The following is a 17,789-nucleotide window of genomic DNA, read 5'->3' on the forward strand; positions in this document are numbered from 1 at the left end:
ATTTTCATTTGTCTGAGAAAGTATTTCTCCTTCACTTTTGAAGGATAATTTTACAGGGTCCAGAATTCTATGTTGGTGTCTTTTTTCTCATATTTTTTCTTTAAATATTTCACTCCATTCTCTTCTTGCATGCATGGTATCTGGGGAGAAGTCAGATGTAATCCTTATCTTTGCTCCTCTATGGGGAAGGTGTTTTTTCCTCTGGCTTTCTTCAAGATCTTTTTGTTTGTATATGATTTTTGGCAGTTTGAATATGATTTGTCCTTGTGTAGTTTCGTCAGCATTTGTCCACTTGGTGTTCTCTGAGCTTCCTGGATCTGTAGTTTGGTGTCTGACATTAATTATTGCTTTAAAGATTTCTTTTTTCTCTCTTTGTTTTCCTTCTGGTATTACCACTTCATGTACGTCACACCTTTTGTAGTTGTTCCACAGTTCTTGGATATTCTGTTGTTTTTTCACCTTTTTTCTCTTTGCTTTTCAGTTTTAGAAGTTTCTTTTGTCATATCCTCAAGCTCAGAGATTCCTTCCTCAGCTGTGTCCAGTCTACTAATGAACACATCAAAGGCATGCCTCGTTTCTGTTACAGTGTGTTTGATCTCTAGTGTTTCTTTTTGATTCTTTCTTAGACGTTCCATCCCTCTGCCTGCATCATCCATCTGATCTTGTATGTTGTCTACTTTATCCATTAAAGCCCTTAGCATGTTATTCATACTTTTTAAAAATTCCTGGTCTGATAATTCCAACATTCCTGCCATATCTGAGTCTGGTCTCTGATGCTTGTCTTCAAGCTGTGTTTTTTTGCCTTTTAATATGCTTTGTGTTTTTTTGTTGTTGTTCAAAGGGGTACATGATGCACCGGGTAAAAGGAAGCAGGGTAAGTAGTCCTTTAGTGACATGGTGGTAAGGCATGGGGGAGGGGAAGCATTCCACAGTCCTTTGATTAGGTCTCAGTCCTTCATGATGCTGTGCCCCTCAACTATGAACATCACCACTGTGTCTCAGGTTTTTCCCCAACTTTGGTTAGAGTCGGCTGGAGTTGAGTACTTCCTTCCCCCAAGGTCAGCTAGGCTCTGGTAAAACCCCAGAAGGTTAGGCACTGGTTAATTGGCTTCTCCAGAAGGCAGATCTTTTTAAGAAGGACAGAACGCTCTGGTGTATTTCAAAATGATTACTTTTTGCCTCCCCCCTGCCTGAGCACAGGGAGTTTTGTTTTTTTTCCTTTTTTCCAACATTCACTCTAAGGACCTGGTTGAGCTCCTGGAGATAAAGTTCACGAAAGTATGATGGCTTCCCTATGACTGGGTCCCCTGGAGTTTTAAAATCTCAGGCTTGTCCACACTGAGCCACTGGCAATTCATCAATTACACTTCAGGTTTTCCTACCCCAGTACTGGTTCCCATGGAGGTTTCTGCTCTAAGTTGTGAGTCTGTATCTCCTTGCCTGTATCTCCAGTTTCGGGGGCAGCAGTTTACCCAGTGACCTGACTTGTCTTATGAATCTAAGCTTTTTACTTGTTCTTGGATGGAGTGGTGACTTCTAAGCTCCTTACATACTGGACTAGAAACAGTAAGTTTCTATGGTTTTCTGTGTGTTTATTTATGGTTGGTTTCCCTGACTATACTATAGGCTCTGTAAGGACAGGAACCTTGCCTGTCTTATTTGTCTTATATCCTCAGTGCCTAGCATTATGCCTGGCACATGGTAGGTCCTCAACACTCAAGGTACGTTCAATGAAAAAATAAGGGAACAGGAGTCAGAAGACATGGACCGTGTGATCTTGGGCAAGTCCCTTCCTCTCTCACAGCCTCAGCTTCCTCTCTACCTGATGTTGCTCTTGTTTGTTTCTTGATTGTCTGTCTCCCTCCACTAGAATGTAGGCTCCAGGAGATCAGGAACCTCATCTGTCAGAGAGCCTGGCACACAATATGTTCTCTATTAATATTTATTGAACAAACAAATGGGTGACTGAATGACTGAATCTACAAAGGGTGGGGGTAGCTTTGGTAATTTGATGGCAGAGATTTCTGGGAACTTTCCCTTTTCCATACCCTAATGGTGTGCCTGTCTGGGCTAGTTTTACGTACTCCTAAGAGAGCTTAAAGCCTCGCTAGTAGAGGAACGGAAATAGGTCTCATGGGTTAAGATGATCAGAAGTGTATGGAAAAACAACTTGCCGAAATTTGGAACTCAGCAGCTTCCCTTCGTGTCGCCCAGGAGAACGCAGGCTGTGCTCCGACATGTGTGTATCCGACAGCAATGTGAAGCTTGATGTTGAGCCCTTCTAAACCACATAGACTTAGATAATGTGACCCAATTCTTTGGTTTTGCAAGGAAGGGGGTATGCAACCGGGAGAAGAGAATGCAGTTATTTACCGGTTTTTTCCTAAGGGCAAAAACCAGAATGTTCAGCATTCGTGGCAGGGGCAGGACTTATGTTTTGCCTGAGGAATTTTTGCTCGCTGGATGGGCAGGGTCAGGTGACAAACTTCCACAGCTCAGCCTGGCACCAGAATGGGCTCTGCCCAGAGGCGGGAAAAATATTTTCTTTAAGTCCTAGTTTCCTCAGCATTCCCCAATCATGCCCTGGTGTCCCATTTCACAGGCTTGATGGGGGAAATCGAAAGTCATTAAACTGTGGACCTTCAAAGGAAACTCTTGTAGAAGAATTCAATTGGGAGCCCCAATGACCAAAGTTCTAAAGAGTCCCTTGCTTTTTGCTAAAAGCAAAATAAACCCATTCTTTGACCCTCTGCAAGGCAGCCACTGCCAGTATGACATGGAGGCCTTTGGAGTTAGAAGGAGAAGGGAATTGAGGGAGCAGTCTGTCTTTAGGGGACACTGAATTGTTTACGTCATTCTCAATAAGGTTGGCAACTGCTCTTCAGCAAGTTTGAAGGCTGTTGAAACAGATCCTGTATTCCTAGGTTTGGGGAACTAGGTGTGATTGGGTAATTTTCACCCACAAAAATCTTTTAGCTCTGCAAAAAGCTACATTCCCATAGAAAATAATCCCCTCAAATGAGCATCTTCTCCACGCAGCCTGTCTGTCTGCCTTTCTTTCTTTCTTTCTTTTTGGCTGGGCCGTGCAGCATGCAGAATCTTAGCTCCCTGACTAGGGATCGAACCTATGACCCCTGCCGTGAAAGCACAGAGCCCTAACCACTGGACAGCCAGGGAATTTCGTGTCTTGAGCGTGACGTTGGAGGGTGGAAGACAGTGATGGTTGGTGGGGTGAGGCCGGACTTGCTCTGTTCCCAGGGCATAGACCACACCTGCCAGCCAGCTCTGGCACATCCCCTTAGGTGGAAGTCAATGGCCACAGACCCTTTTCTGATGCACTTTTTTATGCCTTCTTCCTCTTTTCTTCTTCTCTCTCTTTCTCATCTTTCAGTATATCCAAAAACCCAGAGAAGAAACTTCTGGTTGTTTACTCCAACATGTATTCTTCTCTTCCTTATTACCAGTTGGAAGAGGGAAGGGAGACAGGGCAAGACAGGGTTACAAGATTAAGAGACACAAGCTACTACGTATAAATTAGATAAGCAAAAAGGATATAAATGGAGTATAATCTATAAAAATATTGAATCACTTTGTTTTATACCTGAAACTAATATAATATTGTTACTCAACTATACTTCAATTAAAAAAACCCCACAAAAATGCAAAAATATGTGCAAATTTCACAACACCAAGTTAAACACTGGATCAAAAAATAAATCATTGTGCTTCCCTGGTGGCGCAGTGGTTGAGAGTCCGCCTGCCGATGCAGGGGACACAGGTTCCTGCCCCGGTCCGGGAAGATCCCACATGCCGTGGAGCGGCTGGGCCCGTGAGCCATGGCCACTGAGCCTGCGCGTCCGGAGCCTGTGCTCCGCAACGGGAGAGGTCATAACAGTGAGATGCCCGCGTACTGCAAAATCAATCAATCAATCAATCAATCAATCACAAAACTTTGAGATGAGTAAAAAGAATCCACTATGTACCAAGCTTACAGTATACAGCTTAAGTGGTGCTAAGTAGGAAATGTATAGCTGTAAATATCTACCTATATTTAAGTAAAGGTTTCAAATCAATACCCTAATCTTTCATCTTAAGAACTAGAAAAACAGCAAGTGAAACTCAATGTAAGCAGAGAAAAAGAAAATTATAAAGGCAAACATGGAAATTAATAAAATAGAAAGTACAGAAAAGTAGAAAAAAGTCAACAAAACCAAAAGCTGGTTCTAGGAAAAGATCAGGGCACGTGAGTGAGCTTGGTTGAAAGGAATTGAGCCCAGTCCAAATAGGCTGAATCCTACAGACTCATGAGCTAAATAAATATTTATTGTTTTATGTTACTGATTCCGATGGTTGTTTGCTATGCAGTGTTATCGTGGCAATAGATAACAGATGCAGCTTAAAAAAAAAAACCTCACAAAACAGAAACTTAAATTTCTTTGGGGGTGACCATGTATGCAGTTAAAGAAAGCCTCCCTTAGGAGGAGTGGCCAGACTAAGAGCTGGCCAATGAGATGTAAGCAGAAGTGTTGTACCGTGTTTCTGGCAAACTCCCTCAAAAGGAAGCAGTGATTTTTTCTTCCCCTTCCTCCTTTTTGTTGTCTAGATGTGGATACAATGGCTGGAGCTTGAGCAGCCATTATGGACAATGAGGCAACATGCTATAAGTCTGGTGGAGCAGCAACTTGGAAGAAATTTGGGTCTCTGGTGACTTTATAGAGTCACCCTATCAACCCTGGACTGCCTACCTGCAGACTTTTCTTATGGGAGAGATAAATGAACATCTATCTTTTTTACGCAACTATTATTTTTTTTCTGTTATTGCAACCAGAGCTAATCGTAACTAATACTATACACTCTCCCTAAAATGAGACTGGAGCTTGACAAGTGGCTCCAGGTAATGGGGTGAAGTTTTATAGGTTAAAATGTGGAAAAAAGTGAGCATTTAGACGTCTTAAGGGATAACAGAGGGGATTTCCCTAGGCAAGAGGTATGGGACTACCACTAGGCTGTATGCAGTTTCCCTTCACAGTAAGCCCCAAGAGAACCCACATCACACTCTCAGATTTGTCACAGTATCCTCAGTGCCTAGGCCAGTGTCTGACACATAGGAGAGGCTCAACTGAAAATTGTTGAAAGAATAGTTTGTTGCTTTCATAATTGACATGATCAACAGACCAATTTACGTGTGTGATTTGAAAGACTGGGAAAGCTCCCTCCGTGTCCCCATCCAAAATTTCTTCCCTAACCTACCATCACCTGCTACAACGTCTGAACCTCCCATAATTTTTTTTTTTTTTTGCTGATCAGCCTGTGTCAGGTCCTGGATTCAGCTCCGAGGATGTAGTGGTGAGCAAAACAGGTATGGGTCCTGCCCTCAGGGAGCTTCCTGTGCAGTGAGGGAGAAACAACAAACAAAAATACGTGAACTAGTCATTCCCATTTGGGATAAGTGCAAGGAAAGAAACAATAATGTGGGAAACTTCTATAGATAGGGTTAGGGGTGAGACCTGTCAGAGGAAGGGAGACAGCCAAAGGACAGGAACAAACAGCCATGCAGAGAGTCGAGTGGCAGAGCTGGTGGGAGCATCTGGACTGAGGGAACCACGTGCACAAAGGCTCTGAGGTGTGTTTCAGGAATAAAAGACACTCAGGGGGGTTGGAGCTTGGTAAGAATGAGGGAAGAACACTTAAAGGCTGGAGAGGTCAGCAGAGGCCAGATCACATAAGCACTTGTAGGCCATGTGAAGGAGTTTGGACTTTATTGTAAGCGCAATGATAAGCCTCTGATAAGCTTAAAGTAAAGGAATACTAGGATCTAGTTTTGCATTAAGAAAGTCACTCTGGCTGCTGTGTGGAAGTGGACAAGGGCCAGTGTGCAAGCAGGGAGACCAATGTGTGAGGCTTTTGCCTCCATGTGAAAGATGAGGGTGGCTTAGACCAGGGAGCCGTGATGGGGCTGGAAAGAAGTAGAGGGATTCGGGGTGTGTTTTTGGAGGTGGAGTGGCTCACGCCGGGCGATGGATTACATGTGGGAGCTGAGGGGGAGGGAGGAATCAAGCGTCCGCTATGAGCAGCTGTGTAGATGGTGGTGCCTTACACCGGTTGGATACACTGGGGGAGTTGGGAGTCAAGACTTTGACTTTGATCAGGTAGATATTGATGTACTTGTGAAACACACATATGGGGCTGTCAAGGAGACAGTCGGATATTTGAGCCTGGAGTTCAGGGGAATGCTTAGGACTGGCAATATAAATTTGGGAGTCATTAATGAGGGGATGCTACTTAGGACCTTGGGAATAGATGGAACCAACCAGAGCGAGAAAGTAGGGTAGAGCCGAGCCCAGAGGCGCTCCAACATTTAGAGGAGGAGAAGCCTGCAAACGAGGCTGACAAGGGGCCATAGGGTTATTTGTATACTGCTCGTCATCCCCAGCAGAATGTTTTAGAGTTTGAGGAGGCTGATACATAGCATCTGTTTTCTTCTGCCTGAAATCAGAATTGATCAAGAGAGACATACATATGAGTCAGACAGGAGATAAGAATATCTCCTTTATTAATGATAAAGCTGCCTGGAGAAAGAGTAGAGCCGCCTGTGAACAGGCCTGCTAACATGAGCAGCCTGTCTCATCTGCCCTCTCCACGTGGAGACAGGAAACCAGCACCAGGATCACAGGGCCCGGGTTTGCCCTGGCCCGTGCCTAGCAGAGGTCCGGGCACCCAGCAGGTGCCGATGTGTGTGGCACAAATGGATGTCAAGATTGAAACCATCCTCACAGATCATCCAGGAATCACCTGGGGAGCTGACCAGTGCCGGTGCCCAGGTTACAATCCCATATCGATTTTATCAACATTTCTGGGGATGGAGTTCAAGACACCAGCATTCCATTAAACTCTTGCCAGGTCATTCCAATGTGCAGCCGAAGTTAATAACCATTTCTCTGGCCCAGTTCCTCCCTTTACTGATGGGGACCCTGAGGCCTAGAGCAAGAGGGTCAACTGTAACTCGTGGGCTCGTCCTGGCCCTGCTGCCTACTGCATGAGGGGCTGGGACAAGGCTGTTTCTCTGTCCGGGTGTCCATGTCCTCCTCTGGGAAATGAGGAGGTTGGGACAGTTGATCTCAAGGGCCCCGCCCAGCACTGATGGCTTATTACTCTGTCCTCTGATCCCAGGTGTGACTTAACTCGCTGGGACATTGCCTGTTCCTTGAGATGCTTCTGCACGACGGTTGGGCTAGCTTTGTCCTTGAGATGTCTGGGTTCTGGATGGCAAAGGATGGCAAAGAAGAGATGTTTGGGACAGTTCGGGACCCACAGAGTCAATCTTTGGTGGAGAATTTGTCCTGTTTGTTCTTAGGCAGTGGTAGCAGGAAGTTCATGGCAGAGGAGCCATGCTGAGGAAGGTCTAGGGGGCTGGGGCTGCCCCTGGGGCCCACATTCCTATCCTCTTCTAGTTCCTGTCCTATCCTGCACACTCTCTCCGAAGTCGCCTCTTTTTCATTCCTTTCCTGCCCTCTCTCTTTATCTGCATCAGTCACGTGTTTCCTAGGCGAACCGATTCCCTCTGCCTACCCAAGATGACCTGCCACCCGCCCACCTCCCTCCCATGTGAGTTTGTTGACCCAGAGCTCGTAAGTGTGTTGTCACAATAGAGGCAACCAGAAGTGACTCATGCAATGAGAAAGGCTGGGAAGTAAGGCTGTAGGTGATTCCTTCCTCTACAAAATCACGTGGAGTGTCGGGGTGCTGAGCGATGTATCTGTCTTTAAAAGTGGCTTTTCCTTCAGCAACTTGATAAGAACTCGATATGAGGATGAATAGAATCTGGGGCCTGGAAGGAAAACTGAGGCCTAGAGCCAGCAGGTAGCTGTACAAATCTCATGCCTAGAGGGCTCTTCCTGGCCCGGGGCCTTCCTAGGCACGTGGCTGAGAATCGATCCTGGGTAACTTCTTTGTTTTGCAGATTGGGAAGCTCACGGCTGTCAAGGACACCAATGACTTGCCCAAGGTCCTATAGCTTGTTAGCCAAAGACCAGGACAACAGCCCAGGACTCCTGACTCCTCTTCCTAGACTATCTCAGCTGCCTCATTCTACCCCAAAATGACCTTTAAGGATTAGTTTAATTTAATACGCTGGTGGGGTTTGGGCTAAGGACTCTGGAGAGGAAATGTCAAAAAGAATAGACCAAAAGATAAAGATGGGGAGGAGATCAGAAAACCTCAGTGTTCCCTTGGGGCTTTTCCTGTCTTTCTCTGACACCTCCCAGCCGGCCCTCCCTCCTCACTGTGGGAGGCCTCTGAAGCGTGGCTCTGGGCTTTCTGCTTGGCCTCCTCTGCACCCGCTTCCTGGGGCGCACGTCCACTCGCATCACTCCAGGCCCTGTGACACGCAGACACACCCGCATCTGGTGCTCCAGCCTCGGACCTCACATTTCTTTCCATGGCTGGTTCTGGGATATTTCCATATGGAAATATGCTTAGCTCAGCCAGAGATCAAAATTGGAATTCATCTTCCCTTGGCAAATCTGCAGCCTTTTCCTACACCCCTGCCTCTTCGGTGCTTCCATTGTCTCCCAATCCTCCGGACTCCAAACTTTCAGGTCACCTGAGGCTGCAGGGAGGGGGAAAAGGGGAGTTGGTGTTTAATGGGTCCAGAGTTTCAGTTTGGGAGGAGGAGAAAGTTCTGGAGATGGATGGTGACGATGGTTGCACAACAATGTGAATGTACTTAATGCCACTGGACTACACACTTAAAAATGGTTGCAGGGCTTCCCTGGTGGCGCAGTCGTTGAGAATCTGCCTGCTAATGCAGGGGACACGGGTTTGAGCCCTGGTCTGGGAGGATCCCACATGCCGCGGAGCAACTAGGCCCGTGAGCCACAACTACTGAGCCTGCGCATCTGGAGCCTGTGCTCCGCAACAAGAGGCTGCGATAGTGAGAGGCCCGTGCACCGCGATGAATAGTAGCCCCCGCTTGCCACAACTTGAGAAAGTCCTCGCACAGAAACGAAGACCCAACACAGCAAAAATAAATAAATTAATTAATTAACTCCTACCCCCAACATCTTAAAAAAAATGGTTGCAATGGTACGTTTTATGCTATATATATATTATCACAGTTAAAAAGAAGAGAAAACACAAAACTTTCAAGTCATCCTTGACCTGTGGCTACTTTGCTTTCTCATCCCAACTCACTTTGTTAACAGGTCATGCTGATAATTTTTTCACTTAGTGGTGGTTCCTCAAACTTTCACATCCTCCAGCATGACCAGGGGAGCTTGATAGCGTTATCAATCCCAAGCCCCTCCCGCTCCCCTCTTTAGTCTGGGGGTAGGGCCTGGAATCTGCATTTTAAACCAACTTCCCAACAAACCTGAGGTGAGTGGACTGCAGACCACACTTGGAGAAACACTGCCCTACAGTGCCTCTTGGCTTTGTCCCATTGTCTCTTTTCCACGACCCCCTCCCTGCCCCGGCTGGCCTTCATCACCTCACACCTGGATTACCGCAGCAGCTGGCTTGCCTTCGGCTAGCCTTTCTCTGCTCCAGCCTCCCCAGCTGCCAGGACCCATCTTCTGCAAATATCTTTGGCATCACATCACTTCCCTGCTCAGAAGCTTACCATGGCTCCCTCAGACCCGTTAGGTCCTAGCTCGATTCAACTGGCTGGGAGCCAGCCAAGTTGGCCTCCCATTCTTAATCTTTCCTCCTTTTGTATTCACTCCATCCAGCCAGCTTCATTGGTCATTTTTAATCTCATGTTAGTCCCTCTGCTAGTTGGGGGTGGTCTCCTTTCTACCTCCCCCCGCCCCACCCCCAGAACACCTCTGGTGACTTAGGGGTAAGTATGAAAACTGTTGAGATTTTCCAGCCAGTTTCTCAGTGCATCCATCTCCCGTCCCCTCCATCGTGGCCTGGCCATTCACTTGCTATAGGACTTCGGGCAAGTTGTTTCACCTCTCTGTGCCTTCGTCTTTTCATTCTCTCATCTGTAAAATGGAGATCTTAATGGTACATCCTCATAGGTTTGCGGAGAAGATTAAAAGAGGCAATAGAAGTAAAAGGGCCTAGAACATTGTCTGACACAAAGTAAGTGCCATGTAAGTGTCAGCTATTATTACTTAATCATTGTTATTATGGCCCCTTCCAGCGAGCTCTTCCCTGGAAACCACTTCTGCTTGGAATAGCTAACTGGTGGCGTTCTCTGTCAAACTTTGCCTGATCTAGCGCAGGTAGTTAATTGTTAAGTATTTGGGTTCCAGTGAGCAGCTCTGCATGAGACAACCTGAGGAACTAGGCTGTCTACAAAGCAATAATTATGTCCATCAATTTCTAACCAACTAGGAGGAGAGGAGGTGAGATTTGAAATCAAGATTTTTCCAGGATAGGTAGGATTATGTTAGGACACTTCAAAATACCCTAAGAGTTATTGGGTTGTGCACGTTATTTACTATGGTCTTTCTAGAATCCTTCTCCCTACACGCCATGTCCCAGTGGCCCCGATTCCTCATCTGCTCACTCCCTGGGTTCCTTCTTGGAGCCTAACCAGAAACATCCTCTTCTGTGGTGGTTTCCAGCCTGGAGCCCTGCACCTTGCACCCCTGAGGTCTTTGTCTGTAAATAATCTACCACCCACATTTCTGTTCTACTTTTCAAATCCACCTCTATGCTTTTGTAGCGAATACAGTTAAGTTCCTTTAAAAGCCGCATGGAATTCACAGTCATTGCTTGTCATTACGTGTTCTCTCTCTTTCTCAGAGAATACAGTCATACCTTGGAGATACTGCGGGTTCAGTCCCAGACCATGGCCATAAAGCAAATATCATAATTAAGTGAGTCACATGAAGTTTTTAGTTTCTCAGTGCATATCAAGGTTATGTTTACACTATACTGTAGTCTATTAAGTGTGCGACAGCATTGTGGCTTAAAAAGCAATATGCCTACCTTAATTAAAAAATACTTTATTGCTGAAAAATGCTAACCATCAACTGATCCTTCAGTGAGTCATAGTAACATCAAAGATCACTGATCACAGATCACCATAACAAATATAAGAATAGTGAAAAAGTTTAAAATATGGCGAGAATTACCAAAATGTGACACGGGGACAGAAAGTGAGCAAATGCTGTTCGAAAAATGGCACTGATAGATTTGTTCGACGCACAGTGGCCAGAAACCTTTAATTCGTAAAAAAGAAAACAACAAAATGCAGTAGCCGCGAAGCACGATAAAGTGAGGTATGACTATACTAAGAGTTCAACCACCCTCAGGTTGGGGGAGATCTGAGATCTTTTGACATTTAAAAGGCGCCCTTGTTGACAAGGCTGTGGGAACCACTGCCCCATGGGATCAGGGGGAGCTGTGGGAGTAGCATGGAGCTCTCTGGCTCTCAGTTTTCTTATCTGTGAAATGGAGGTGAATCTTAAGTGCCTCTTTTTCTAAGGGCCGGCTGCATGAGGATTAGATGAGATGATAGATAGGAGGGTCCTGGGAGAGGGGGCATGTCCAGGCAGGGGACCATTACAGCTGCTGCTCTTCTGGTTCTTTTCCTTGTTCTGGGTCCAGCTGGACCAGCTGAGCCCAGAACCCTAAAGCCTGTGAAGGTCTTTCCAGGAGCAATGTGTTCTTTTGCCTTTCCCCACCCCAGCTTGGTTTTCTGTGGAACAACAAGAGCTGCTCCCCTATGTGACTAACAAACAGCCACAAAGTTCCTCTTATCTACTCTAGCAACCGCTGTGGCCTTAGAAGTTGCAGTGTTTGTCTTTGTTTAGTCACGGTTGCCTAGGAAGTGAAGTTGTTCTCTCTTTCCCACTGTGTGACTGTGGGTATGTTTTTTCCCCTTTCTCGTAGGGAAGGGCTAGATGACCAGAGAGGGCTGTACGCTTGCTGGGGCATCTTTGGACATTCCTTTTTTCATCTGTTGGTTCTTGTTTGGCTGGAAATCAGGGCGTGGGAAGTCTGCAGATGAGCCCAAGAGTCGAGAAGTCTCTCAGTTCTTCTTGAGAGGGGGAGGGGATGGGAGTAAGTGGGAACTGGGGAGGGCCCGGTTGGGGCAAGGGGTGGGGGAAGCTAGGGGAGTAGCTGCCTGATTCAGTTTGTGTCCATCCCAGCAACTGTGAAATCTGCACAGCCCCAAAATCAATCAAATGGGCAGGTGCAGACAATGAACTTGGCATCATGAATAGGGAGGTGAGAAGCAGGGAGGGAAGTTGGGATTTGAGAGGCCAGCAAGCAGGCGTTTGTAACGTTCTAAGAAGAGGTTTAGTGATCCGGAATGAACAGGCCAACATATACGACCTGTATGATGAAGGAAGCCTGACGTTTGGAAAGTATTTAGGCAGCGACGGTGCAAGAAAGGGAGCCAAGACCTCTTGGTCCTTGAGGTTTATGGCTCAGGAAAATCAAGGAGTTCTTTTAAATTTCAAGTGACAAAGCTGGAGGTGCACATGTTATAGGAAGCTGAGATTGAACGGAGTCACTCACATTTGGTGTGATAGCCTCCCCTGGGAAAGCAGGGGGCTTAGAACACAGCTCAGGGCCCGCAGTGGCTCCAGGTTAGGGCGTGGTGGAAGAGACAATGAATGCCCAGAATCAGAAAGGGCAGGACTCCAGATGCCAGAGACATGGGGCCAGGGAAAGGGTGATGGGTGAGGATGACCTTCAAAGAGAGGCAGAGGAGGGAAGTGGAGTCGGGATCCTTAGACTTGGCCGTGCCCATGAGGCTGGTGGGTTTTGTGAGTGAACTCTCAGCAGTGACACGTGGGGCAGCAGGGCTTGAGAGCATGTTTCCTTGGGGGAGAGGGATGGGGTTTGGGCCACCACGTACATTGTGTCCTTTCCTCACTAAGGCCCTCTTAGCTCCTTTGCCCATGTCAGGGGTCTCCTGTGGATTGGTATTAAAGAGAATGCACCAAGTAATCCGGATGATGTTTCAAAAGAGGGAAGGGGCCCACTCATGTTTATTCAGTTCCTCACTTCATGCTCCCTCACATGGACCCCCTGTCCTTTCCTTTTGGACCTTCTTGGGGTATCCTTCCTCCCAAATCACCCCCTCGAGCTGAAGCTGTGTTAGTAGTCACCTCGCCACTCACTCCGAAGCTGTTATATGAAAGGAGGAGCAGGACAGAGGGATGGATGGAAGATTGGGTCCCAACTCGCTATAATAGCTGGACTTCGTGCAAGTCACTTAAACGGGCTGAGCCTCAGCCTCCTCACCTGTACAATGGGGGTGTTGTGACAGTTACACAAGATCATGGCTGTAGCACAGGCCTGATACTCATGGGGTGCCCGTGAATGGACAGCGAGTCAGAAAACCAGTGCCCCTGACCACCTGTGGGGCCCCTACCGCCCACTCCATTTTAAACTCAGTAAGACACCAGGTTTATTTTTAGAAAACAAAAACAAGAGCAACGTTTATTGAAATTTCAAGCTACATTTGAAACATCAAACTCCAAATCCTGGAGACATAACATCAGGATACGGTGTCAGAAAGTGGAAAGTGTTCACCGCCACAGAACTCCCTAGAGACAAGCTCCCTGAGCACATCACCCAGGCACCGTCGGGTCAAAGCCATTCCCTTGTCTATCCCTTGTCCACAAGAAGACACGGGCAAGCTAATCATTCTGTTCACTTGCAAGTTTTCCACACACACACACACAAAATGTTTTCGAATGACAATGTGGAGTTCCAGCTGATCTTCTCTCAACCCCATTCTATGTAGTCAGCACCAGTGAATGGTGGGTTTGGCATTCAAAAGAGGACCTCACATGTATTCAGGGGACAGATGGGGCAAAGGTTGCAGCAGCAAGGCATTCAGAGGGTGGCCCCCCTCCCCGCCTTTACTCTTTAGTTTTCACCTACTCTTTTAATTAGTTTTAACCTTTACTCTTTAGTTTTAACCTACTCTTTGCCCTTAACCTAAAGGACAAACTGGATCAACCTGGTAAATGAACACAGTCAAAGAATTAGCCTTAAGAGATAAGGGACCAGTCAATACTCCCAAAGCTGGTTAGGCCCTTCAACACGTAGGTGTATGTGTATATGTATACATCGCTACACTAAGATACAGATCTAGCCCTATGGGTATATATACGCACGTATGGCTATATAGAAAAACTATGCCAATACTAACCAAACAGAACTTTGTAAGCGGTCATCCCAAAGCCGTAATCCCACACTGGGCTGTGCACAAAGCCATGCATTACACCATATTAACCAACAGAAGGCTGACTTGGCTCAATCTCTCCCAACTGTGGCCCTGCCTTGGTGAGGCAGGGGAGGAGAGAGAGGCTGCCTCTGCTTAAACCACAACTGGCTTCTTCATAGGACAGTCATTGTCAGGTGAAGCTGTTGAAGATGTCCACGGAAATGAAAAAACAGACCCCTTAGACTTTCTGGAGCAAACTGGCGGCCTGTCTCAAACTACCTTTCTCCTCTGCCAGTTGCAGCTAAGTTGCCCAGGCCCTGGGAGCCCCCAGGGCACGGTGGCTTTAGAAGCTCGCTGGCTTGGGGTGACGAGGCCCCATGCAACTCAGCTTTCAGGGACCTGCTCTTTGTCAGGGGTCTGTCACTGGAGTGGACCCAGGTGGCCATGTCCTTGGGACATCTCTTGGCACCAGCTATGCTAGGTGTAAAGTTCTCCACGTGAGATGACGCTTGGGGAGCCAAAAACAAACTGGAAAGAACTAGGTAGAACAAGTTTAGTGGCTCTGCCCACCCTGAGGACAGAGCCACTTACACCGCAGAACCACCGGGGGCCTCGGGTGCTTCTGGGGTTTCGGGAGCTGGCTCCTCGGGGCTCAGACGGGACTGGAACTTCTCCAGCTGCTCTGGGCTTGCCAAGGTCTTCAAGAGAGTGTTCTCATGCTCCAGCTGGGAGTTCTTCTCCACCAGCTGCCGGATCTGCTCCTTCAGGATCTCCACCTCCTCTCTCACAGCATACATCAGATGATTCTTCACCAGATCCTGTCCCGGAGGAGATCACGACAAAGCTATCCGTTAGCCGCGGCCGCCCCTCTGCGGCACCTTCTCCTGGCCGTTGGGGCGCCTGCGCTGTCCCTCATGCTGCCAACCTCCAGCCTTCCCTCAGCAGCCCCTCAGCACGCTGGCCCCGCAGCGCTGGTCCTCCTGCCCCTTTCTCCGAAGCACCTAAACCCTCGCTCAGGAGAGCTGCGTGATCGGGGCCACACCTGAGTTGGGAGCCCAGCTTTGAACTACATAGGAATTCCCCCCTGTAAGTTTCTGATGACTTTCAAAGCTGGCCTCCTGGGAGACTGTTGGGTGAGACTTCTGCTGGTTGGCGGTGGTATGCTATATCCCCATTTCCATATAAGGTCCCGCGGCTGGCCCAGATCCCAGGGAACACCTGCAATGCACCCCGTACTGTTGGTCTGCTTTACCCATCTCCACCAGGAGAATATAATGGGCTCTTCTGGAGTCTCCTCCTGTCCACAAGACCCAGCATACTGAGCTGCAGCTGTCCTGCAGCCTGGCCCGAAAGGACACTGGCCCTGGGGGAAGGTACCCGGATGGCTTCATCCTCTCTGAATTCAGATGACTGCACTGGGGGCGGGGAGCTGTGTCATTAGGCTCCGGGGCACAGTAAAGTGTTTGCTAAAACTGCTGGAGGCCCCAATCCCCTGCAGCTATTTTGGCTGCTTGGTGGAGTACGACCTCTACCTGGTGAAGGAGGGAGAAGGGGTGGGGTGCTTTGCTTCCTGTTTCCTCCCAACTCCTGACCCCAGCCCAGGCTCTGCAGCGGCACTGCAGTGCGGTGGCATCCAACGAGCTCTGGCCCCTGCCAACTGTGGGATGCAGACAAATCCAAGGGTCTGAGCTCCCTGCCCTGCCACGGGCCCAGGAGGGAGCCAGAGGCTGCTGCAAAGCCCTGGGATGGGAGAAGGAGGAGGAAAGGAGGGGGTCCAGCAAGGGTGGACTGGAAATACCCCAAAAGGTGCCACTCTGATGGGACTCTACTTAAGGCCTCCAAGGGGACAGGAGGCAGGCTGTCAGCTTCCTCAGGCTCTTGGCTTTTGCACCCACCCGCTCACTGCCACCCTGAGTTACATAAGCAGTAGCCAGGTGTGGGGATGGGAATGACGCAGTGATGCCACTCACCATGGCCTGCTCGATCTTGTTGTCTAGGGCCACCACGCTGGCTCCGGAGGCACTGCCAAGACAAAAAGGAAAGCGACCGCGTTACCCACTTGGTTCCAGTCTGAGTACCTGGCAGCGGTGGCCACAAAGTCCTCCATCTGCCCCAGCTCTTCCTCTCTATCGCCTCGCTGGCCCGAAGTTCCGGGCACTTTGTCCCTAGGTCCCTCTCTGGCCCCTGCAGGAAGCTGCACCTCCCCACCCAGACCAGCTCCGCGCTGCCGCCGCCCAGAGCTCCGCGTGGAGCAGCGCGCGGGTCCGGGGGCGCACGGGCCAGCGAGGCCTGCTCGGCGACATGCAAACAATGGGGGCGCGCGGCCCAGGGAGTCCCCTGCCGCCAGCCCATTCCGGCGCCAGCCCAGAAGGTCCCGGGCAAACCTACCGAGCTCCGAAGCTAGCTAGGAATTCCTCCTCGGCTCGGCAGCTTCCGGCCTACTCCCCAGCGGCGCACGGCGCGCGGCCAGCCCCCCTGCCCAGCCCAGCCCAGCCCAGGCCCACTGCCCCCTCTGCCTCCGCCCCCGGCTGCAGCAGCTCGTTCTTATGGCGCAGCGGCCACAGGGACGCTCCGACGGCGGATCCAAGCGCGGCGGTGACCCCCCGCCTTCCCTGCGTCCCCTACCCCCGCCCCTTCCCAGGATGCTGCACCGCGGGGAACGGGGACCAGCGGCGCACGGCTCTCTCGGAGATCCCGCTCTCAGCCCAGCCCCCGCCGGCGCCCGGGCTCGGGAGCTGTGGCCAGGGGTTACCTGTTATCCAGCTTAACGGAAACCACATCCCCTCCAAGCAGGGAAGAGAAGAAAGAGATGTTGAAATTGTGCAGCTGGTAGACCGCCACCTCCATGGGGGTCTGATACATTTCGGTATTCATGGCTCGGGCTGCCGGGGAGCTCTGGCCGGGCTGCGGGCTGGGCTGAGCTGGGCGGGCTGGGCGGCCGCCGGCTGCTGGTGCGCTGGACGGGGCTGGGCTCTGCGCGTTGGGCCCTGGGGCTAGGAGGGGGGCGAAGGCTGCCGAGCGAACCCAAAGCCGGGCGGGCGTTCCAGAGTTGAAGGGAAGTGACTCGAGGGGTGTCACCTGGTGTGCCACAAACCCCACGGCCGCCAGTCCAACCCAGACTCGGAGATATTTCGGCTCCTTCTTCTTTATATAGGAGGAGCCGGCTGCGTCACATGGCGTCAGCGGCATGCAAATGAGCCCTGTACCGGGCTTTGTGGCTCAGTTAAACCACATCCCCTCCCCGAACCTTAGTCTGGGACTGTAAACAGTTCAGCACTTTCTTGTGCCAACTGGCATCTCTAAAGAGGGCTCTGGAGATTGGTAAAAACCAAATGGAGCTGATTTCTTAGAGAAATGAGAAGTACAAATGCCATTACAGGAGGTAGGAAGCGTTCAGTAGAGGGCAGCGCTGGTTTTAAAAGCTCTTCTTCGGATGTCAGCCAGCATACCTCCCGTGTCTTTGCAGTGCTATCACAGGCCGCCCTCCCTGGACACCAGCCCTCACCATCAGGACCCTCATTCCTTCCTGGCGCCTGCCTCCTCAGCCTCTCTCCTGCACACAGACTTTGTCAGTTGCATGTCCCCTCACCCAGCCAGCTTGCCCACTGGCTTGCCCCCATCCCCAGCATCTATCCACTCACCTCCT

At 49.5% G+C, this 17,789-nt stretch overlaps 1 protein-coding gene across 4 annotated transcripts in view; it reads right to left on the reverse strand.

The window, feature by feature from the left end:
• Positions 1-13,377: 13,377 nt before the first annotated feature.
• TSC22D3 (TSC22 domain family member 3) overlaps positions 13,378-17,789 on the reverse strand; it is a 58,751-nt gene continuing 54,339 nt past the window's right edge. For 2 of the 4 annotated variants that reach the window (XM_082610083.1, XM_082610081.1), the window contains exons 3-4: positions 16,114-16,165; positions 13,378-14,961 (exon numbers count right to left, since the gene is read on the reverse strand). In XM_082610083.1, the coding sequence (XP_082466209.1) occupies positions 14,731-14,961; positions 16,114-16,165 (283 nt within the window). In that variant the 3' untranslated portion in view covers positions 13,378-14,730. Of the gene's footprint in view, positions 14,962-16,113; positions 16,166-16,531; positions 16,623-16,895; positions 17,279-17,789 lie in introns of those variants that run through there. The other 2 variants (XM_082610082.1, XM_082610084.1) reach the window with 2 other exon arrangements.

The sequence above is a fragment of the Mesoplodon mirus genome, assembly GCF_964341445.2.
Source record: "Mesoplodon mirus genome assembly, chromosome: X".
Lineage (NCBI taxonomy): Eukaryota > Metazoa > Chordata > Mammalia > Artiodactyla > Ziphiidae > Mesoplodon > Mesoplodon mirus.